General features: G+C 46.4%; 1 protein-coding gene across 4 annotated transcripts in view; it reads left to right on the forward strand.

The window, feature by feature from the left end:
- Nucleotides 1-25,158, forward strand: part of fsip1 (fibrous sheath interacting protein 1) — a 612,301-nt gene that overhangs the window by 47,644 nt on the left and 539,499 nt on the right. For all 4 annotated transcript variants that reach the window (XM_038785689.1, XM_038785714.1, XM_038785705.1 and 1 more), the window contains 2 exons: nucleotides 6,608-6,762; nucleotides 6,990-7,091. In XM_038785689.1, the coding sequence (XP_038641617.1) occupies nucleotides 6,608-6,762; nucleotides 6,990-7,091 (257 nt within the window). The remainder of the gene's footprint in view (nucleotides 1-6,607; nucleotides 6,763-6,989; nucleotides 7,092-25,158) is intronic.

Raw genomic sequence — 25,158 nt, forward strand, 5'->3', positions numbered from 1 at the left:
TTCCCCTCTGAGTCTCACGCCATCCTGACTTGGAACTACATTGCTATTCCTTCACTGTCTCTGGGTCAAAAACCTGGAACTTCTGCCTATTGGCTACAATGCATTTCGGAACATGAATTTGGAAGATATTGGGCTGGATTCTCCGATTTCCCCGTTTTACTGGGGGTTAGCAGGAAGGCAGCGTACAGCACCCGGCTCTAGCTGCCGATACGGCCTGGAGAATTGCCAGGTCCGTGACCATTCATGCGGCCTACTGCAGCCACGCCGTGTTTCATGGCGGATGTTGCTCGAGGACCCGGCTCGCGAAATAGACCTCCCCTTCGGCCGGCTTGTGTGCTCCGGACCGCCCCACCACAGTGCCCCCAGCCCTGCATATGTCCACCCCCTGCCTGTGGATCCCCCCCCCCCCCCCCCCCCCCCCCCCCCCGACTGTGGCGACGCTGGACTGAGTCTGCAGCCGCCACGCTGAGTTCCTGACGGGTGAGACCATGAGAGACTCACGCCACCGGGAACGCAGCCAGTTGGGGACGGAGCATCGCAGGGCGGGCCTCGGCCAACGTGCAGAGGCCGTGGATAAGGTGTGCTATGCCGCTTTTCAGGGGGCGGAGCATTGTGAAAGTGGCAGCGCTCCCGATTTCGTTGTCATTGGGGATTCTCCACCTCGTTGCCGAACGCGAGTTTGGCACGAGGATCGGAGAATCCAGCCCACTATATAAATGCAATTCTTTTTTTTTTGTTCTCTTACACTATTCTAACTTGAACATAACTTCACAGCAACAGAGACCCGGGTTCGATTCCCGGATTGAGTCACTGTCTGTGCGGACTCTGCACGTTCCCCCCCGTTTCTGCGTGGGTTTCTTCCGGGTGCTCCGTTTCCTCCCACAAAGGTCCCGAAAGATGTGTTAGGTGAATTGGACGTTCTGAATTCTCCCTCGGTGTATCGAAACAGGCGCTGGAGTGTGGCGACTAAGGGATTTTCACAGTATTTCATTGCAGTGTTAATGCCAGCCTACTTGTGACACTAATAAAGCTAATTATTACTATTCATTATTATTAGTTCAAAAGCCTGGAATTCCCCACTTAAAATCATTATAGAAATGCCATCATTCATATTGCAGCACTTCAAGAAGTCAGCTCAATGACAGCGCCACAAGGCAATAAAGTATAATTAAAATGACCTTGCCAGCAATGCCAACATTGTGCAATCAAATATAAGTAAAATTTGTCAGCTGCATTTATTTTCAAGTAAATTTATCTTGTAGTTTATCTCAACACAGTGTAATCTATTTCTTCATTGCCTTATGATATCTACAATTGATAGATATTCATGGTTGTCTCAAAGACATGTTGTACCTTTTATCTTCAACAACAGATGGCAGTAGAACACTGACTAAACTATTGTTTTTTTCCCCGTCCCTTGTTTACTGAAATAATCAGTAACTTCCAAAAGTTGTTTTAGAAAGATCTTGTCATAAAGTTTTAACTTTACAAAATGATTGTTTCCTGGAATTGATTACAGGGGCCATATCTAACCACGTGATGTTTTAAAAAGAGTTACTTTTCACTTTAGGTTTATCATCTGTTAGTGTGCAGAATTAGAAATTATTTATTTCAATAGTAAAAGTGAAGTAAAATTGCCATTGTCCCAGATGACCATAGGCTGCTTTCCCCTTTTTGAGGGGGAGGGCCAACTGGTGGTGATTTAATCTGAGGATCATTGCACCTCAGGCGAGGGGCAAGGTTGAGAAGATGGAGCTTTCATGAATAACCTTAGTCAGTACAGGAATTGAACCCATGCTGTTGGCCTCACTCTGTTCATGAACAAGTTGTCCAGCCAACTGAGCTAAACTGGCCTCGGTTTTCAATCGTAGTGGAAAAATAAATTGCAGAACCATTGAGTGCCGTTTTGTTCCCCCTTGCTATATCTTATTTTTCTTCAGATGAACCAAGCTAGTATAGTAATCATTGGACCAGGACGTTGTGCTTTTCCAAAACTCAAATTATGAGTTAATTTAGTAAATAATGCTGGACTCTCTACTAGTTGGGCATGGCTTTATGTTCTTGGTTTGCTTATTACCCAGATGTGTCTGTCCTTGTTGGTAAATATTAAATTATTCAATGTGAGGAAAAGTGGGAATTAGGAAGGTATGCAGGATTGGGCAGGTAGAAGTTAAACGTTTAAAATTTTAAAGTTTTAAGGCGTTGAAATTAAAGTGGAAGTTCTTAACAGTCTTGGTCAAGAGGAGTTGTTAATTGTGTGTTTGCTGACCTACATTGGCTCCCACTCAAGCAATACCTAATTGTAATGTTCTTGTCGAATGGCCTGATTTATATTACAAGAACACTTGTAGCTAAAGTTATAATGGTTTACAAACATTAACTGAGGGTCAAATATTTACAAACAACAGATAAATAACAGTATGAACGTGCACAAGCCACTATCTCTCTCCCAGCTCCCTAGTCAGTCTGTGGTTACCTGACTCCACCAATCACTTGTACACTAATGAGACACGTGGAGGTCAGTCGGTGAATTACAACACAACCATGGTATCACAACACTTATTTTAAAATACTTATTCTTATGTTCAAATTTCTCCATGGCTTCCCCTCCCCACTATCTCTGTAACCTCCTTCAGACCTACAACCCTTTGCAATTCATGTGCTGCTCGAGTTTAATTTAGAGGTTGAATAAACTTGGTTTGTTCTCACTGGAACAACGGAGGTTGAGAGGCGACCTGATAGAGGTCTACAAAAGTATGAGGCGCATAGACAGAGTGGATAGTTAGAGACTTTTTCCCATGGTAGAGGGGTCAATTACTAGGGGGCATAGGTTTAAGGTGCGAGAAGCATGGTTTAGAGGAGTTGTCCGAGGCACGTTTTTTACACAGAGGGTAGTGGGTGCCTGGAACTCGCTGCCGGAGGAGGTGGTGGAAGTAGGGACAATAGTGACGTTTAAGGGGCGTCTTGACAAATACATGAATGGGATGGGAATAGAGGGATATGGACCCCAGAAGTGTAGAAGATTTTAGTTTAGACGGGCAGCATGGTCGGCGCAGGCTTGGAGGGCCGAAGGGCCTGTTCCTGTGCAGTACTGTTCTTTGTTCTTAGTAATTCTGGCCTCTTGTGCATCCCCAATTTTTAATTGTCCCATCGTTGGCTGTTCCTTCAGTTGCCAAGGAAGATATGGAATCCCCTCCATACAACGCTCACCTCTCCATCTCATTTTCCTCCTTTAAGTCACTCCTTAAAACCTACCCCTGATCAGACTTTTGGCCATCTGACCTAATATCCCCTTATGTGGCTCGCTGACATACTTTGTTTTTTAATGCTCCTGTGAGGCATCTTGGAATGTTTCATTATGTTAACCGCACTATATACATGCAGTTTGTTACCGTTGAGGGAGTTTTGATGGTATCAAGCCAACCTTTTTGTCCACTGTAAATACTGATGCAAATTAATTATTCAGTATTTCCACATTTACTTATTTATCAGTTTTTAAAGGGCTCACATAACTCTTGAGCCCCCTTTCTTTCCTAATTAATTGTAAAGTTTTTGTGTTTATTTTGATATCCCTGACAAGTTTCTTTTCATACTCCTTTTTAACAGCTCTTACTATCTGTTTTGTTATCTTTGCTGTTCTCTGAGTCTCTCCCATTCTCCAGGACCTGTGCTAGTTTGCACTTTTGTATGCTTTTTTAGTGTTTGTACTTTCGTATACTTTTTTAGTGTTTTCAGTTTTGTTTGCTTTTTCTTTTAAGTTTATGTTGCTTCTTATCTGTTTAGTTATCATGGCTGTTTTTTTTTTGGCAAGTAAATTCCTTTGCCCTTTACGAGTACAAACAGGTTCTGCATCACGTAAAATTTTATTTTGAAATCCCAATGATCTGATATTTTACCCGTGAACAGACCTGTGGATGGTCTCTGTCTCATCCCAGTGACGTTAGACTTTCCAAAATCTTCACAGTTGTTTAGTGTTCGCTTTTTACCATTGCATTGAACTTGAATATATTATGTTTTATTAGATAATTAAAAAAAATAAATGTAGAGTACTCAATTCATTTTTTCCAATTAAGGGGAAATTTAGCGTGGCCAATCCACCTACCCTGCACATCTTTGGGTTGTGGGGGCGAAACCCACGCAAACACGGGGAGAATGTGCAAACTCCACACGGACAGTGACCCAGAGCCGGGATCGACCTCGGCACTGTGAGGCAGCAGTGCTAACCACTGTGTCACTGTGCTGGCCTTTTTTATTAAATAAATATTCAGATATTATTAAACTAAATTTGGCCTTTTATTCATTACGGAGTCTCTGCTCACCCATTACACATAGCTTCAGCTTCTGATCTCCCGGTTAGGTTCAAATCCCTTCATGGCCTGAACACTCCTACTTGTCACTTTGATCGGAATTCTCTGGTCATTGCAATTCACCTTTCCTGCTGGCAGCGCACCCTGCCTGCGGGTTTCCTGATGCTGCTGGCTTGGGGTCTGGAGAATCCAGCCCATTATAGCCAAATCTAGTTCTCCACTTCTCCCCATCTGTGAACTCTCCAATTCTGGCCTCCTCTGCAATCCTTCTCCCTTCATTCTTTTGTTGGCAGTGTGTCTTCAACTGTCCAGACCCATAATCTGTATTATCCTGCCTAAATCCTGACAACTCTATATCTCCTGCACTTTTACCGACCTTCTTAGTAGGCACCTCTTTTTTGTTTTTTGGAAAATATTTTTATTCTCCATTTTCACATTTTCTTCAGAATTTATCCCCCACCAACACACAGTAAACGGTAACGAAGACAATGTCAATCCCCTACCAACAACAACGATCCCATCCTCCCACCACCCCCCAAATAACGGCCCACCTGACAATATAAGCATCAAATAAAACTAAACCTCCCAAAGTGGAAAAAAAGGAAAAGGAATCGGGATTCGCCCCTGGTCACCGTTGACACATATAGTTCACCCCCCCCCCCCCCCCCCCCCCCCCACACACACCAAATATTCAATGCCATCCAATCCCCGAAAGAGTACCGTGAATGGCACCCATGAATTGTAGACATCCCCCACCCCTCCTCCCAGGCGACACCCCTCCACTTCCACTTGTAGACTCCTTCCCTCAACCTCGGTTCCTTCTCCCAACTTTTCACCCCGGCTAGACTCACCGAAACCTGTTCTACCAGGCTCCGATGGCTGCAGCTGCTTGCCCCACCTCACTCCCGTTCACTGGCCGGCTTAAACCGGCCAACATGGAGGCCCCCGCCCGGGTCTCCTTCCCCCTTGTCCGGTCCCAGGAAAACCAAGAAATCCCCTTTAGCACATAATCCAGGCATACACACCCAAGCCCCAAAGAACCATCATTGCAAATGAAAGCCCCAACACTTCCCTTGTCCAAATATACAGTGTCGACTCATTTAGTACATACACCAACACGCAGTGAAAAATAAAGTTACATGAGGCTACATCGGTGCACGACTCGCTCTCAGACCCATTTCTCAATTGTGCCACAGTCCTTCTGCCTTCGCAAACTCCTTCGCCGCTTCTGTCGTCCCAAAATAAAAGTCCTTGGATTTGTAGGTCACCCTCCACTTAGCTGGATATACTATGCCTCACTGCACCTTGCTGATGTACAGTGCCTTCTTCACCCAGCTGAAGGCAGCCCGCCTCCTCGCCAGCTCCACCGTAAAGTCCTGGTATATGCGTATACCAGCTCCGGCCCACTGCACTACCCGCTTCTGCTTTGCCCAGCGCAGGACCTTCTCCTTCACGCTGTACCTACGGAAACACAGAGTTACTACTCTTGGCAGCTCACTTGCCTTTGGTATAGGCCTCCACGACTGATGAGCCCCATCCAGTTCGTATCAAGAGGGATCGTCCCCCTCCCCCAATAGCTCCGTCAACATAGTGGCAAAATACTCTGTTGGCCTCAGGCCTTCCACTGCTTCGAACAGACCCACAATCCTCAGATTCTGCCAGCTGGATCTGTTTTCCAGGTCTTCCATTTTGGCACGCAGACGCTTGTTGGTCTCTGTCACCTTCCGCAACTCCTTCCCCATCAAGGTGAGTTGATTACTGTGCCGTGATAGTAGGTACCTCTTTGATCAGATTTTTGACCTATACCTCCTTCTTTGTCTGAGCCCTTTTGAAAACCTATCTTTACCAAACGCCTTGAGACATTTTGCTACATAAAAGGCACTATGTAAAGTTGTTACTGTGCTTGATGCAAGTAAGGAATTCTATTTATTAATGTGCCTCTCCATTTTATGTGGAGTTTCTGACCCAAATATAAAAATCAATCAAGTTATTTTCACAATCTATGCACTAAAGTTATGTGTTCCATTCCAAAATTTCAGAGCTCAATTTGCATCTATTGAGGCAAAATTTATTTTGTAGAATTTTTCAAGTGACTAATTTTTCTTTTTTAAGTATTTTGTTTTCTTCCTGTGTCCAGCATCTGGTTCAAAACCTGAAATTCATTGGCAAACTGGTTACACAGCTATCAGCCAACATTGGAAAAGGATGTGGTATATTATTTTGTTCAGTAAATTGAAGAAGCTCAGTAGGTGGCAGGAATCTATTCAATAAATTCTAACAACCGTTTGTTTTTTTGTTAGACTACCAAGATAATGATGAAGGAGTTACATGGACATCAGAAGCCAAATTGCCTTCAGCAGCCAACACTAAAAATTTCCAAAGCAAAGATTCAAGGAACCAAATGTTCCCCCAAAATCGGATCAAAGTTAAAGATTTTGTTAAGAAGAACATTGAGGTATGTGGAATTATTTTGATCTCCCCAGGATCTGTTGACTGCAACAGTACCTCATTGTCTTGATGTGCATAAATGTTGGATCAATTGTTGGCTCATTGCATTTGTCCAATTTCACTTTTATCACCTATTTGTCTTTGAATTACCTATGTATTTTTAAAAAACAGGTTTAGGTTGATAATGGATTTTTCTGTTATGAGTTGTTAATAACTAATTGTAAATGTTTGCAGTTGGCAAAAGAAGCAAAGAATCCAGTGCTGCTGACTGATGATGAGAAAAAAAGACTAGCAGAACTATTGACGAATGTTGATGCTGAGACGTCAAACAATGAAGTAAGGCCAGTTTTCACCGAATTAAAACTTTGCATTCCTCTGCAGCAAAGCTAATCTTGATTGCTTTTTGTGAGATGATTCAATGTTGTCTTCAGATACCGAAATTAAATAACCATTCTTTTATGTGTGAGCAACGAGGTGATTTTTAGGTGGATTCATAACCATTGGAGGGCGTCATAACCTAACGCAATGCTGTCTTCACTGAACACTTCCCCCAGTACCAGTCTTTTTGATCGCAACCAGGAGTGGAGACATGCCCGTTTTCACCTCTTCAATTCATGGATGCTTAGGTTTATTGTAGTTCACTTATTGTTGCTGAGATCAATTGAATACAGACTGATTCATGATCCTGGTCTCTAGGATAATAATTACTGGGCCAGATTTGGCATGGTTGTGGCATCACCCTTCTTTGGTGGGCTGCCATCACTAGCCCCACTTTTGCCTAATCGGGTACACTGGGCCTCCTTGATGATATTTAAAAAGCAGCCTGCACCTCTTAAAGGGGAGTTGCATTTTATCTGCAGGCAACGAGAAGGCAATTAGGATCTTGCATGCGAAGGAGGGGCTTTTAGGGACCTATCCTGGTTGACAAGATCAGCTGGAGGAAAATGTTCCAATATCACCCAGTGACAGGAAGGTATCCCACTGAATTGCTCCCCTGCATTGTGCAGACCAGCAGGAGCGCCCTCCGACTTGACTGCAATGGTCAGTGACCTGACCAAGATTTCTAAGGTATGGTTCTTAGCTGTTATTTTACACCTCTCTGCATAATCTGGCATGACTTGAAGTCCCAGAGTTCACAACACTTTTCTTTGATTATCTTTTTTTTAAAAAAAATGTATTTATTACAAACATGTAGCAAAACGTTGACAGCAAATAAACACCCTGGGAAACATACTTCCCAACAATCAACTATACAATTTGTACAACTTTTTCCCCTTTTTCACCCCCCCCATGACGAACAGTTCCTCAAACACGATCATGAACATCTCCCACCTTTTCTCAAACCCCTCTATTGAGCCCCTGAACTCATACTTTATCTTCTCCAACCTCAGGAAGTCATACAGGTTCCTCCATCCAGGTCGCCACTCCAGTAAAATTCTCCGCTGGGTAATCAGAGAGGCAAAGGCCATGACATCGGCTTTCCTCCTCTCATGAGCACCGGCTTCTCTGAAACCCCAAATATCGCCACCCAAAGGGTCCGGATCCACCTTCTCCCCCACTATCCTGGCTAAGACCGCAAACACACCTGCCTAGAATCTCTCCAATTGTGCACAACCCCAGAACATGGCCCCGCCCACACCTCTCCCACTCATCTGCCACCCCCTGGAAGAACCCACTCATTCTTGCCCGAGTCATATGCACCCTGTGCACCACTTTAAACTGTATCAGGTTCATCCTTGCGCAAGAGGAGGTCCTGTTTACCCTACGCAGCGCTTCACTTCATACTCCCCAATTGATCTCCCCTCCCAACTCTACTTCCTATTTCTCCTTGATCTTCACCACCCACTTGCCCCCCGCTCCTCCAGCCACTTGTATATATCTCCGATTCTTCCCTCCCCTTCCACATTCGGAAGCAGCAGTCGTTCCAGCAGAATGCATCCCAGCAACCTCAGGGACCCCCTCCAGACCTTTCGCACAAGTCTCTAACCTGCAGATACCTGAACTCACTCCCTCGTGGGAGCTCCACCCTCTCCCTTGGCTCCTCCCAACTGGCGAACCCTTCATCCAAATAAAGATCCCTCACCTTGACCAATCCCACTTCCCTCCACCATCTGTATACACAATGAAGCAAGTTCGGCAACGCCAACCCCACCGTGCTGCCTCTGCAGCAGGGTCCTCACGACCCTCGGAACCTTCCCCGCCCATACAAAGTCCGAAATAATCATATCCAATTTCCAAAAAAAGGCCTTTGGTGTAAAGATCGGGAGTGCCTGAAGAATAAACAGGAGCTTCGGCAGCATACTCATTTTTACCACCTTTTCTTTGATTATCAGCACTCCTTTTCTTCTAATAACAATCACCACATCTCATTCTGGTCCCAATGCAATACTCTGCAACGCCACGCTCCTCATTACTGCTGCCTTCATCTCCTCACACTTCTTGTCACCAACACATTTGTCGGCACCACTATTTGACCTTGGCACGCACGTTCTCAAAGCATCTCATTAAGCCACCTTCAAACACTATTTCACATAAAACTGGCGAACAATGAGAGGAATAGGGAGAACATTGACTCTGTCAACAGAAAAATGTAGATCATGAGAATGGGTCATGACAAAAGTATGGTGAAGCTGGAGGATCCATCCCGTAACGTTAGGGTGGGGCAGGCAATAAACAAAGAAATAACTGATGCATGTAGAAATGGTACAGCAGTTATCATGGGGGATTTTAATCTACATGTCAATTGGTTTAACCAGGTCGGTGTTTCTCTGGGTGGCATTCAGTAGCTAGTGGAGTCCCTCAGGCATCCGTGTTGGGGCCCACAATTGTTCGCATTTATATAGATGATTTGGAGTTGGGGACCAAGGGCAATGTGTCCAAGTTTGCAGATGGCACTAAGATGAGTGGTAAAGCAAAAGTTCAGAGGATACTAGAAGTCTGCAGAAGGATTTGGATAGGTTAAGTGAATGGGCTAGGGTCTGGCAGATGGAATACAATGTTGACAAATGTGAGGTTATCCATTTTGGTAGGAATAACAGCAAACGGGATTATTATTTTAATGATAAAATATTAAAGCATGCTGCTGTGCAGAGAGACCTGGGTGTGCTAGTGCATGAGTCACAGAAAGTTGGTTTACAGGTGCAACAGGTGATTAAGAAGGCAAATTGAATTTTGTCCTTCATTGCTAGAGGGATGGAGTTTAAGATGAGGGAGGTTATGCTGCAATTGTATAAGGTGTTAGTGAGGCCACACCTGGAGTATTGTGTTCAGTTTTGGTCTCCTTATTTGAGAAAGGACATACTGGCACTGGAGGGTGTGCAGAGGAGATTCACTAGGTTAATCCCAGAGCTGAAGGGGTTGGATTACGAGGAGAGGTTGAGTAGACTGGGACTGTACTCGTTGGAATTTAGAAGGATGCGGGGGGATCTTATAGACACATATAAAATTATGAAGGGAATAGATAGGATAGATGCGGGCAGGTTGTTTCCACTGGCGGGTGACAGCAGAACTCGGGGGCATAGCCTCAAAATAAGGGGAAGTAGATTTAGGACTGAGTTTAGGAGGAACTTCTTCACCCAAAGGGTTGTGAATCTATGGAATTCCTTGCCCATTGAATCAGTTGAGGCGCCTTCATTAAATGTTTTTAAGGTAAAGATAGATAGTTTTTTGAAGAATAAAGGGATTATGGGTTATGGTGTTCGGGCCGGAAAGTGAAGCTGAGTCCACAAAAGATCAGCCATGATCTCATTGAATGATGGAGCAGGCTCGAGGGGCCAGATGGCCTACTCCTGCTCCTAGTTCTTATGTTCTTATTTCTTTGTTGTTTTGCATTGAAATCTCCACCCATGCACTTTGCACACCGAGGTACAGGTACTTTCAGCAAACACTCATCTCCCTGCTTATTCTTCAGACTAAATGCTAATTCTTGTCTCCCTTGTTACCTTTACGTTCAGAACATGGAAAGCATTCACATGTTTAGGAGCTGGCAAAAGGCATTACCCAAAATGACACTGTAGTACTCTAGCTCACTTCAGCAAGCAGCTGCTCCGAGACTCTACGCATATTGTGGAGGGTAGGCCAGAATGGTTTGCCTGGGGGACTGGGGGGTGTGAGGGAGACTTCTCAAGCAGCTTCCTTGGAGAATAACTTCCTTAAGGAAGAGCTTGCATCTTATTCTTGGTATAGTCGACATAAAAAAGGATCTTAAGGACACAAGTGAAGACTTTGAGGGAACAGTCAACATTCCAGGCCTGATTTGATTGGATTGGATTTGTCAGTCCATAAGAGGGTCATTTAGGAGTCTGGTGACAGTGGGGAAAAGCTGTTTTTGAGTCTGTTCGTCCGTGTTCTCGGACTTCTGTATCTCCTACCCGATGGAAGAAGTTGGAAAAGCGAGTAAGCCGGGTGGGAGGGATCCTTGAATTATGCTGCCCGCTTTCCCCAGGCAGCGGGAGGTGTAGATGGAGTCCATGGATGGGAGGCAGGTTTGTGTGATGGACTGGGCGGTATTCACGACTCTCTGAAGTTCCTTGCGGTCCTGGGCCGAGCAGTTGCCATACCAGGCTGTGATGCTGCCGATAGGATGCTTTCTATAGTGCATCTGTAAAAGTTGGTAAAGGTTAATGTGGACATGCCGAATTTCCTTAGTTTCCTGAGGAAGTATAGGCGCTGTTGTGCTTTCTTGGTGATAGCGTCGACATGAGTGGACCAGGACAGATTTTTGGTGATGTGCATCCCTAGGAATTTGAAACTGCTAACCATCTCCACCTCGGCCCCGTTGATGCTGACAGGGGCGTGTACAGTACTTTGCTTCCTGAAGTCGATGACCAGCTTTTTAGTTTTGCTGGCATTGAGGGAGAGATTGTTGTCGTTACACCACTCCACTAGGTTCTCTATCTCCCTCCTGTATTCTGACTCGTCGTTATTCGAGATCCGGCCCACTATGGTCGTATTGTCAGCAAACTTGTAGATGGAGTTGGAACCAAGTTTTGCCATGCAGTCATGTGTGTACAGGGAGTAGAGTAGGGGGCTACGTATGCAGCCTTGCGGGGCACCGGTATTGAGGACTATTGTGGAGGAGGTATTGGTGTTCATTCTTACTAATTGTGGTCTGTTGGTCAGAAAATCGAGGATCCAGTTGCAGAGTGGAGAGCCAAGTCCTATGTTTTGGAGCTTTGATATGAGCTTGGCTGGGATTATGGTGTTGAAGGCGGACCTGTGGTCAATAAATAGGAGTCTGATGTAGGAGTCCTTGTTTTCGAGATGCTCTAGGGATGAATGTAGGGCCAGGGAAATGGTGTCTGATGTGGACCGGTTGCGATGGTATGCGAATTGAAGTGGGTCACGGCGTTCCGGGAGTATGGAGGTGATGCGCTTCATGATCAGCCTCTCGAAGCACTTCATTACAACTGACGTCAGGGCCACCGGGCGGTAGTCATTGAGGCACATTGCCTTGTTCTTCTTTGGTACCGGTATGATGGTGGTCTTCTTGAAGCAGGTGGGGACCTCGGAGTGGAGTAGGGATAGGTTAAAGATGTCTGTGAATACCTCTGCCAGCTGGTCTGCGCAGGCCCTGAGTGCACGACCAGGGATCCCGTCCTGGCCCGTCGCCTTCCGCGGGTTGACTTTTAGGAAGGCCGATCTGACTTTGGAAGCTGTGATGGTGGACACCATATTTTTTAAGTGCACTGGGCAGCCTGTCATTGAGTTTCTGCACACTGGCAGCATGGACAATTCCACCTTTACCCAATGCGGGACTGCTGTTGTTCACAACATTTAAATTGCAGTCAACCATGGAGTGAATTATCTGTGACTATTACAGTCGGCCCCTCAATGTTGTCATCGCTAGGAACCAGACAGCTACCATCATGGTTTTGGTGCCTCGCATCTCCTTAGCCTTGGATTGAAGCATGAAGAGCATGAACAGGAGTGTTCAGGGGATTGCTGTATTCCGATCAGTTCAGAATGAGGGAACAGGGAGTCTGGAGAGACAGACCCACAATCCAATGGTGGAGACTAAAAGTATACAATTTGCATTGAGTTTACTATCTTATTAATCTGAAATGTGACACTATTATTAAACTCTTTAGTTCAGCAAGCAAATTATTGAACTTAGGTAAAAGTTAATCCTACATTTGTGCTACTTTAAAAGCACGATTATTGAAAATTTACAGCTCCTGGATCATAGAAAGTTGAGGCTTGTTAATGGGGATGGCAGGTTTGAAATTTGAAATCTATCCATTACTGGAAACACAATGCGTAGATTTCTGAGTAACAACAGATCAAAACATTGGTGTGACAGATAATGTTCTTGTTTGAAAACGACAGAAAAATATGGATGAAATCTTACTTTATGGTAGGATCTGTTGGGAGATCCTGATTACCTCCGCCACTGAAGGTGGGCGGTGCTCATGTTTTGACCTCTTGTTTGTTTCTCTGTAAACAATATATTTCAAAAACAAATGGACAGATTTCAACAAAACCTGGTGTAGGGATTGGGTGTGGTCTAAGGAAGAACTCATTATTTAGAGTGCTATTTGTGGAGCAATTCAGGACTGCTAATGGGCCAGCACTCTGCTGGTGCAAATTCCGAGCAATTCCTGGCCTAGCAGGCGTTGTAACCACATGGGGCGGAGTTAGCGCCAAAGAGCCTGGCAACTGGAGCTGATTTTAAGCGCTCCACTTACCCCACACAGTCACTGCAGCCACCAAGATGGCTCAGAGAAGACCTGCCCCTGAGGCTGCGGTACAGGTGTCCTCTGGTTGGGGTGAGCTCTGCTGATCCTCACTTCCTCTGCAATGGGGCAGCGCTTCTGAGGAGTGCCAACACCTGGTGGGCTCCTGATTGAGCTTGGCCCTTGATGATACAGCTGGGGAATGAGAGTTTCCAGAGGAGCGACCTGGGTGGCCTCTCAGACGACCAGAGGCCTTCTGAGCATTTAAAGGACACAGGCAACACTAAGCAGTGTGAACAGCCAGAAGCCTGTAAGTAGCTTAAAAGACAGACTGCAGCAATGATGGCCTGAGCCAGGCCACCCGATCCAGAGGGGGGACACCCCAAGTCCACGCACTTGGCATCAAGTCACTACCCGCTACTGCCCCTGGTAGCAATTCCCCCAGCAAGCCCGAAAGTTTTCAATGTTATCAGTGTTTCTTTTTAGCTTCCCACTCCCCTCCGCAGCCATGGCATCCGTCCGCGCTTGTAAATACTTTTAGTAAATTACGGCCTCCGGATGCCCGCCTAGGAGGAGCAGAGCATCGTGGAAGGGCGGAGCATACTGTGTACAATCTGATAATCACATTTAAATGCATACAAATGTGGTTCTGCATGCCGCCCACCGGTGCATGGCACAAACTTTGTTATCATCATCATCGATGGACCGGAGTATGGCGCCCGAATCGGCGCTTGGTGTGGTCATCTGATTCTCCGCCCAATCGCGGTTCACGTTTGTGGTGACGCAAGGCAGAGAATTTTGCCCAGTGTGAATTGGCTTCCTTTTTGGAATGTTATGGGCTGTTTGATTTAGAATGTTGTTTATTGTATTAGAATGTTGTGCATTGCCTCGGCGCTGTTGTGGTGAAATTTCTCACAGGTGTTAAAATGTGAGCAGAGATTTTAGACCAGCTTGTTGGATATAGATTGCCCTGCCACCTCCTGCATCAGATGGGAGTTCTTAACAAAAAATATCAGTTTTGCAGCTTTGTAGTCACACAGGATTGACCAGGCAGGGAAACGTCTGACAGCAGAGTTGCGCAATTGTAATAATATTGGGTTGTCACAGCATGTCCGAGATCGGGGGCTGGATTCTCTGCAGCCCCGCACCAAAATTGTGTTCGGGGCAGAGGTGGAGAATGGCCGTTTACAAGGAAATCAGGACCGGCGCCGCCGAAGCGCTTCGAGAAGCGCTCGCACGCGATCTACGAGACGGGGCGAGGGGGCCATTGACAGAGGCCCCACCCCCACAATTCTCCACACAAAACTGGTCGGGTTCCCGACAGCATGGTTCTCACCACGTATCTGCCGTTGGGAATCTCGGGTGGCAGCTACGGAATCGGTCCGCGGCCGCCCTGGTGTGGGGGAAGGCGGGGGATCGATCACCGGGAGGGAGACCTCTTGGACGGCCTGGGGCAGCACGGATCCGCGGGTGTGCGTGACCACTGAGCGGGGGGTGGGGGGGGGGGGGGTGGGGGGGGCTACTCTTTGGATGACAGTCTGCGGTCCAAGTCTGCCATCGTGCACGGCCCGGCCGTTGCAGGCTGCCGTCGTGCGCATGCGGGGACCCCCGACTGGACGAGCGGAGCCAGTATCCGCAGCCAGAGCTGCGAGAAGCACTCCGGGGCGCTGCCAGCTCCCTGCAGGTAGGAGAATCACTCCGGACTTTCTTAAGGAAAATCAAGAGTGAAACGCTGGCATGGGGGCATAGCTCCATTTTTGGAGAATCCAGTCCCAGGGCTCTATACTAAGTGTGGCTTCACTCTTGCAGTTGTTCTTGGCCACTAGCCTTCCCAGATCTTTTTTTAAAAGCTTCTTCAACTTGTGTCCTGTGTAGGAGCTGATTCTATACCGATAAAGTAGTAGCTTTTGAAATGTCTTTTTTTAAAAGTAATTTATTCCAAACTTGTACAAAAGGTTTACAAAACATAAACAATTAGGGGAACAAAGTCCCCAACATGCATCTGTAGAGTTTGTACAAATGTTTTCCTTTTTCACTCCAGCTCCGTGCTGAATAGTTCCTCAAACATGAACAACCCCCACCTTGCCTTGAAGCCCTCCGCTGAACCCCTTAATTCGTACTTGATCTTTTCCAGCCGAAGAAATTCATATAAGTCCCCCAGCTGAGCTGACATCCCTGGTGGCATTGCTGATCGCCACTTCAGCAGAATTCTTAGCCGTGCAATCAGAAAGGGTAATGCCACCACATCGGCCTTCCTGGCCTCCATCAGCTCCGGCTTCTCTGATATCCCAAATATCGCCACCAAAGGGTCCAGCTCAACCTCCTCCCCCATTATCCTTGTTAGTGCCATGAACACTTCCGCCCAAATTCTTTCCAACTTTTCGCAGCCCCAGAACATGTGAGCATGATTCACTGGCCCCTGCCCACACTTCTCTTTAATCTTCATCACCTGCTCGCCTCCCTGCTTTCCCAGCGATCTGTATATGTCTCTGATCCTGCCCTCCCTTTCCACATCCGGAAGCGGCAGTCGCTCCAATAGGTTGTACCTCTGAAAACTTTCCTAACCTTCCGCGCAAAGTCCTTTACCTGCAGGTATCTAAGCCCACTTCCTCTAGGGATCTCTATCCTCTCCTTCAGTTCCTCTATACTGGCAAATCCTTCGTCCAGGTACAAATCCCTCACCTTAACCAGCCCCATTTTCCTCCACTTCCTATACACCATCTATCCCCTTCTGGCTCAAAACCGTGGTTTTCGCACATTGGCGTTAACACCAACATCCCCTCTATTCGAAAGTGCCTCCTCAGCTGGTTTCAGACCTTCATCGTGGACTGCAACACAGGGTTCTCTGAGTGTTTCGTTGGCACCATTGGTAATGTGCCGTCAACTAAGCCCTCAAATTGGACCACCGGCAGTATTCTTCCTCTATCCTAAGCCATTGTACCATCTCTCCTTCCCACCACGGCCTCACCTTCTCCACATTCGCCGCCCAATAATAATGTAGCAGGTTCGGCAATGCCAACCCTCCCTTCTGCTTCTGTCTCTGTAACAGGATCCTCGTAACCCTTGGCACCTTCCCTGCCATTACGAAGTCTGAGATAATCATACCCAGTTTACGAAACAAGGCCTTCATTACAAAGATCGGGAGTGCCTGGAATATGAACAGGAACCTCGTCAGAATGTTCATCTTCACTCATCTTCACCACTTGGACCCTCCCTGCCAAAGTCAAGTGCAGCGTGTCCCACCTCTTCAGATCCTCCCGAGGCTCCTCCACCAGTTTTGTAAAATTCCATTTGTGTAGCATTATCCATTTCCTCATCACCTGAATCCCCAGATATCTAAACCTGTCTCTGGTCACCTTAAATGGCATCCACCTAGATTGGCTCGCTGACCCAACTCATTCACAGGGAACACTTCGCTTTTCCCTGCATTTAACTTCTATCCCGAGAACGCTCCAAACAGGCCCGTGATCCTCTCATGCTCTCCAGCGGATCAGAAACATACAATAGTAGATCATCTACATAAACTGACACTCGATGCTTCCTTCGTCACCTCATAATCCCTTGCCACTCTGCTGACCCCCGAAGAGCCATTGCCAGAGGCTCTATAGCCAGCGCAAACAACAGCGGCGACAGTGGGAACCCCTGCCTTGCCCCCTGTGCAATTCAAAGTTCCGTGAGCCCATGTTGTTGGTCCGCACATTTGCCTTCGGTGCCACATATAACAGGCGCACCAATGCCACAAACCTCAACCCAAACCTTCCCAGGATCTCAAACAGGAACTCCACCCGGTCGAATGCCTTCTCTGTGTCCATGGACACCACTACCTCCGGTACCTTGGCTCTTGACGGGGTCATGATCACGTTTAAAAGCCTCCTTATATTACTAGAAAGCTGCTTTCCCTTTGTGAAGCCTGTTTGATCCTCTGCAACCACCCCTGGGGTACAACCTTTCATCCTTCCTGCCACCAACTTAGCCAGCACTTTCACATCCGTATTTAACAACGATATGGGCCGATACAACCCACATTCCAGTGGGTCTTTCCCTTTTTTGGTATTAATGTGATCGTTGCCTGCGACGTTGTCTCCGGCATCTCCCCCTTCTCCAATGCTTTATTAAACGCCCCCAGGAGATGCGGTGCCAGGTCCGTCACACACTCCTCATAGAATTCCGGCAGGAGGTAACCATCGGGCCCCGGGGCCTTTCCCAACTTCATACCCCTTTACTGTCCAAAACCTCCCTCAGCCCCTGGGGCTCCTCTAGCACCTGCCTCATCTCTTCCTCCAACTGTGGAAACTGCAGTTTATCTACCTCTAGTGCTCCCTAAACACCTTGTTTACCTTCCCCAGCTCCGGCACCATAGTCCCTTTCTTCAATATTTCCCTCGATGTGGTCTGCCACCGAAGCTGATGCGCGAACATTCGACTCGCCTTTTCCCAAATTTCTACTGCACCCCTCTTGCCCTATGCAGCTGCCCTACCACCCTCCCCATTGTCAACCATCAAATTGCCCTGTAATTTTTTCCTCCTTGCCAATCCCTCCATGGTAGACGTACTCGAGTACTCCCTATCTACCTCCACTATCTCTTTCATAGGCCCTTCATATTCTTTCCTCCTTTCCCTATCAGCATAAGCCTTGAACGAGATTATCTCCCCTAGGGTACCACTTTTAGTGCTTCCCAAACTGTGGCCACCGACACCTCCCCGTTTTGGTTAATTCTACATAATCTATAATCACAGCCCGCACTTTATCATAAAACCCTCTGTCTGCCAACAACCGATGGAGCGCATGGTCCAAGATAACAATCCCCACATATTCTATCCTCTCCACGCCAACCAAAACCTCCCGGCTCTTGAGTACATCCTGTACATATGTGCGAAAAAGCAACACCACCTTCCCCCTGGGTTCTTGAAGCACCAAATGTCCACCATACCCATCTTTTCCATTAATCTGCCCAGCTCCTTTGCTATTCGGATTCTACCAATTGACCTGGGACTCGACCTATCCAACCTCAACTTTAGGACACAATTATAATCTCCTCCCATAATGAACTGGTGCATGGCCAAGTCCGGGATCGCTGCCAGCAACCCCCTCATAAAATCTACATCGTCCCAATTCGGTGCATATACATTCACTAGTACCACCGGCATTTCCTCCAATACCGCATTCACCAGCACATATCTCACACCCGAGCCCCTCACTTCCTTCACGCTCACAAACCCCGTTTTCTTACTCATCAGAATTGCCATTCCCGCGACTTTGAATCAAATTCCGAGTGGAAAACCTGACCCACCCATCGCTTCCTCAACCTAACCTAGTCCTCCTACCGGAAGACCACCTCTGCTTTTAAACTCCTTAGGTACGCAAAGCCTGAGGAATCTTCACCGGTCCATTGAACCCTTGCACGTGCCATGTTATCAGCCTTACCGGGGGCTTATGCCTCCATTCTCCTCTACCATCCACCATCCTCACCTTTCAGTTCTACACCTGTTAATTTCATCCTGTACCTGGCCCTTCCAAGATGGCCGGTTTCTCCATCCCTGACCATGTTTCTTCTCCAATCTCACTCCATTGCATCTCACACCTGCTCCCTACAGTCACACTCTCGGCCTTCTCCCCCACCTCACTTCTGTTCACCAGCATTACCTGCCAGCGTGGCAGCTCCTGCCCAAAGGCTCTTCTGGCTGACCCCCCACCCCTTCCCCATCCTCACATCTCTGTTCTGTGAAGAAGGCTCCCCGGTGATCTCCCCCTCCCCCACACAAACAAAGACTCCTCTCGAACCACAGGCCACCTCCCCCAAAGATAAACAAAAAGATAAAACACAGCCCAGGCAGCAGGAAGGGGATGGGGACAGCTGACCCCTTACAAACTTATCACCCCTGCTCACCTTTGTCGACCCGACAGTTTTAAAAAAAAAAAGAAAAAACCCAGAATATAACCTCTTCCTTCAACCCACCCCCACTCTACCCCTATTCTCAATTATTTCAAAGTGCCACACCTCTGACTCCCAAAATTGTTCAGTTCTCCCCAGTTTATGCCTCTTGATAAAATCTTTGGCCACTTCTGGGGTCTCAGAATAGTATTCCCGGCCTTCATAAGTCACCCATAGTTTCAGCGGGTAGAGCACCCCAAGCCTGATCTGCCGTCGATGCAGCACCGCCTTGGGCCTGTTCAACCTGCACGCTGTTTTGCCACCTCAGCTCCAATGTCCTGGTATATTCAGACCTCGTTCCCCTCCCGTTCCCAGTTACGCTTCTCCCTAGCCCACTGCAAGATCTTCTGTTTCTCCATAAACTTGTGGAGCCTCACGATCATCGCCCGCAGCTGCTCCTGTGTTCTAGGCTTCTGCCTCAGAGACCTGTGCGCTCTGCCCACCTTGGGCCTTGTCCAGCACCCCCTCCACCACCAGTCCCGCCAGCATTCTGGAAGTGTCCCTTGTGGCACTCGTACCTTCCACTCCCTCAGGCACGCCAACTATCCGCAGAATCTCGATCTATTTTCCTGCTCCTCCACCTTTGCCCTCACGTCTTGCAAAGGACTCCTAAGAGCCCCACCTCCGCCTCCAATGCTACCACCCGATCGCTGTGGTCCTCCTGCATCTCCTTCCTCTGCTGGTGGAACTGTTACTTGAAGAAGACCATCAACTGTTCCATCTGGGGCTTTGCTACTTGCACTAGTCCTCCCCCCCCCCCCCCCCCCCCCCCTCCCCCGCCATTTGTCCACTGGCTGCTGCGCCACAGGTCCCTTCTAACGCCCTGGGCAGGTTTTTTACCTTCTGCTGGGTTTGGTAACCAGCAGACATACCACTCCCGGGGGAAACTTCTCCTCCAACCTTCGCTGCACTCCCTTCTCAGCAAGAACATCCTTCCTTAGATAAGGACGCTAAAACTGCACATAGTGCTTCAGGTGTGGCCTCACCAATGTCCTATACAATTGCAGTAAAACATCTCTATTCCGATACTAAAATCCTCTTGCTAGGGCAACATTCCATTCGCCTTCTTTACTGCCTGTTGTACCTATCGGCTTACTTTCAGCGACTGATGCACAAGGACACCAAGGTCTCACTGACTATCCACCTCTCTAAATTTACACCCATTCAAATAATAATCTGCCTTCCTATTTTTGCTATCGAAGCAGATAACTTCACATTTATCCGCATTATACTGCCATGCATGTGGCCACTCACTCAGTCTGTCCAAATCCTGCTGAAGAATCTCGCCCTCCTACCCAACTTTGTATCATCTGCAAATTTGGAGATAATACATTTAGTTCCCTCGTCCAAATCATGAATATATAATGTGAACAGTTGGGATCCTAGCACAATCCCTGCGGTAGCACACTAGTTACTGCCTGCCAATCAGAAAAAGACCCATTTATTCCAACTTTTTGCTTCCTGTCTGCTAACCCAGTGTTCTTCAAACTGTTTTTCCGGGGACCCATTTTTACCAACCGGCTAACCTTCGGGACCTACCCAACCGACCTTCGCGACCCACGCCGGCCGACCTGCGCGACCCATTTTCTCTTACCTTGTTTGCTGTTGACATAAATGGAGGAAATGGTTTTGGGTCCCTTTGGCCCTCGTACACACTCCTCCAATGGAACCTGTTGGATGAAGGTGAAGCCTTCCGGTGTCGTAAAGTATGGAGTCTCCATCTGTCCAAAGTTCTGCATTTTTTCCCTGTAAGATTTTATGAAATAAAACCCTCTAACTTGTAAGAAAAATTAAAATAAAAATGAATAAAATAAATGAATAAAATAAAAATTAAATGAATAAAATAAATGAATAAAATGAATAAATCCCCCCCGAACTTATAAAACAAAAAGCTGCGACCGTTTATAAAAAAAAAAACGGCCGCTTGCAGCTGGCATTATTATCAGCCGGCTGCTGCGGCTGTTGTGTGCAGATTTGCGCGATCAGGAGCGTCGCGACAGATGGCTCCGCGACCCTCCCGACACCCACCCACGGGTCACGTCCCCGAGTTTGACAATGCCTGTGCTAACCAGCTTTCTATCCATCTCAAGATATTACCCGTAATCCCATGCGGTTTAACTTTACACATGAATCTGCTATGTGAGACCTTGTGGAAAGATAGTAGATAGAATAAGAAATGTATAGAGGTGGTACGATCAAGTTTGGCAGCGATTGAAGTAGAAAAGCCACCTGATCTAGAGGAGGCACATCCTAGATTGTGAAGGGAAGTGAGGATAAAAATTGAAGAGGGTTTGGCTACAATTTTCCAATCATCCATGGATATGGGGTTGTGACAGAAGACTTTACACCCTTTTTGAAAAATGGAGAGGAATAAACCCAGCAGCAACACGCTTGTCAGTAAAATGCACACCTGTATAACCAAGCAAAGGTTAAACAGGTTGGGACTCTACTCATTGGAATTTAGAAGAATGAGAGGTGATCTCATTGAAACAGATAAGATTATTAAGAGGCTTGACAGGGTAAATGCTGAGAGGATGTTCCCCTCATGGGAGAGTCTAGGACCAGAGGGCATCGTCTCAGAATAAAAGGGTGCCCATTGAAGACTGAGATGAGGAGGAATTTCTTCTGTCAGAGCTGTTGTGAGTCTGGTATTCCTTGCCACAGAGAGCTGTGGAAGCATGGAGTCCTTGTGAAGGCTGAGATAGATTCTTGATCAGTAAGGGAATCAAGGGTTATGGGGAAAGGGCAGAATAGGGGAAATGAAGAATGTCAGATCAGCCATGATCCTATTGAATGGCAAAGCAGGCTCGAGGGGCCAAACAACCGGCACCTGTTCCTATTTCTTATGGTCTTGTGGATGAACACTGATAAAGGAATATCTCTTGTGGTTTATAAAAACTCCTGGTTGCTGTGGTGACATTCGGTTTGCCACTTGTGTGCACCTCTGTGCAAATCAAAGCCAGAGTAGCAAATCAGAATGCCTGCGTGTTCTGGCTAGTGTCGTCGCAGGGGAAGTTTACACCAATCAGCCCTGCCAAACAGTCTGCTTGTCACGTACCTGATGCATTTATCTACAGCAAACTGTGTGACATTTGTGTTTCTGGCAGCACCCCGAAAGGAACAGAAGCAAAACATTGAGAGCCATTGTGACTTTTGTAGCCATTGGTAATGCCTGACTGCTGGGTAGCGGGTCTTCTTCTCAGAGGCTGCAGACGTCCTTCAGCACTCAAAATGACAACCTCAGCCTGTTGAGGTGCCGTTCTTCTGCAAGACCAGGGAAGCTGAACCTCTGTAAACCTTGTTATGCAGGTGGTGCCTCCTACATTCTGGGCCTCCTTGCTATGCACCTTCCTTAAACCACAGGCCTATGTTGCTGTCATGGATGGTGATAGTTTTCCTTGATAAATGTACCATTAAACACGTTCAACGGATAAATATTTGAAGTGGAAACTCTGGGGAAAGGTGGACTAATTCAAAATCTCTTTCAGAAGCGTTGACACAGGCAGAATGGCTGAACAGTGTCTTTCTGCATGGTATCATTCTTTAATTTTATGGGAATGTAAAATTGAAAAGAAATTGGATTATAAAAATAGGATGCCATGGTATCAGACTGATGAAGATGCATGATGGTATACATCTGTACTTCCTATCTATTATAAGGATCCAGAAACCCATTTTACGCTTGTTAAATTTGCTGATAACTGCAAGATAGGAAGATGCTGTCATACTGTTTTTTTAGCAAGCATTTAGCTTTGTTGTTGAACTTGGTAGATGAATTGCAAATGGTACTTAATGGCAACAAAGATAAAGTATTACATATTGAAAACATGATCAAAGTAGTTAGCCAATGAAGGAGTAGAATCAGATCTGTGAAACCTTTAAAGAGGAATACTTTGGATGTGATCCAACATTGTTGAACTGTTTCTTCCTGACACTGCTTTTCTCTGATTTGCTTAATCTAGAGCAGGTCAATAAGGAAGGATCATATCTCACCAGATGTGCTTTCACTCCAGCTGCTTCTAAATTTATTTTTGTTTGTGCATTTCACTGAAGATTTCTTCATTAGCAAATACGCCTTTTGCTGCTTATTTTCCTTTTTATGCATTGTAGCTAAATTCTTCAGCTTAACGTCTTCTACAATCTGACATGCTATTAACAGATAATTGCAAACTGCTGTTACCCTTTGTACCAAAAAGCCTTGACATTACATCCTGTCAAGTGGTTTCACCATTATCAATGCTGACAAAATCTTTGCTCATGTTGATGAATGGAGGATTGCACACACCACTACTTCCATCACGGGGTCAGAAGAGTACATATACACAATGCATTTTATAGCACATGATTTTCACAGCAGCTTCTGTGAGTGGAAGAACAAAGGATCATTTTTCTGCGTTTCATTTTTAAACATTATGCCCTTAAGTCACATTTGTCTGCTCAAGATGCGTCTAGTGCTGGGTGAAGAGAGTTAAACATCATTTCCTCTTTTGTGTGGGAGTTTGCTTCTCACTTTCAGCCTCGATCACAGGCTAGCAGCATGACAAAAAAGGGAGCCATATGTGTAAGTTCCTGTCGGTGCGCAGTCTCTCCACCGGCAAGTCATCAGCTATGGCTCCTTTTGATGACACACTGTGGTGAATTATAAATACTAATAATCCACACTGTATTGTACAACATATGTTGAGCCTGTATATTGTATTGGATCACGTGTAGTTGCGCGGTTCTACCCATAGGGGGAGATGAGGAGCTTGTACTGGGCTCCGCCCATGGCTCCACCCATGGTTCCTCCCCCTAACCGGAAGTATAAAGGTTGATGCTGAGAGCCTGCCTGCCAGTTCATCTGGAGTTCATCTCGTCACAGGCAGGTTCTGTTGTAAGATGATTAAAACCACTGTTCACTTCTAACCACATGTCGCGTGAATTGATGGTTTCATCACACACAAAAACTGGAACACCTCGAAATGTGGAGCTTAAAGGCAGACTGATGCCCAATTATCTTTCTGGAAACCAAGCTGGTGCCAAACGTAATGCTTTGCATTCTGTTAGATTTAACCTCGGAGGTCGTGAGGCAGACCCTGACATCTCAGCCTAGGGTCTCCTGGCTTGTACCCTGGAGAAAATACTCCAGTTTCAGTGCAAAGCATTAACACAACATGGGAGACAAGACAGCAATTATGAGTGATAAGCCCAGCTCGATTGATGTAGGGAATGGTTGCTATGGACTGTCTGCATTGTAGGAGGGACTATTGTGTCCAATTGGTCAGCCACTGCCCACCTCAAATCAGGTAGCCAAGCTGAGGAAGTGTGTGTGGAACAACAGCAACCTGACTTGAGAACACCAAACTATGAATCAACCAAGCCTGTGTCCTCAGCATATCTCCACAATGGAGCTATCTGGATAATGTATGTTAGGCATGAACAGTTTCCACCTTCACTATCTCAGATGTATCATTGGCATCTCTTGGCAGGACAAGACCACCAACAGGCCTGGAGCATACTAATTCCATCAGTATGCACTCATTGCTAAGCTAATGACATCTGGTATAACTTGATTACATTCATTGGATGAATGATGATCGTGTACCCAAAGACCTTCCACATGGTGAACTGGCCACTATCTCCTCAATGTCCATATCTCCGCCTCCAGGATAGTTGAAAGTGGGATGAAGATGCAGACATTTAGCTGTTTAGTTGTTAACAAATGTAGAATAAAGATAAGGAAAAGCTCAAAAATGAAGCTTGTAAAATAACTTTCAATGTGACTAACATAACCATCAACTTTGGCTAGTAAAAACAT

The sequence above is a fragment of the Scyliorhinus canicula genome, chromosome 2, assembly GCF_902713615.1.
Source record: "Scyliorhinus canicula chromosome 2, sScyCan1.1, whole genome shotgun sequence".
In the NCBI taxonomy this organism is placed as follows: domain Eukaryota; kingdom Metazoa; phylum Chordata; class Chondrichthyes; order Carcharhiniformes; family Scyliorhinidae; genus Scyliorhinus; species Scyliorhinus canicula.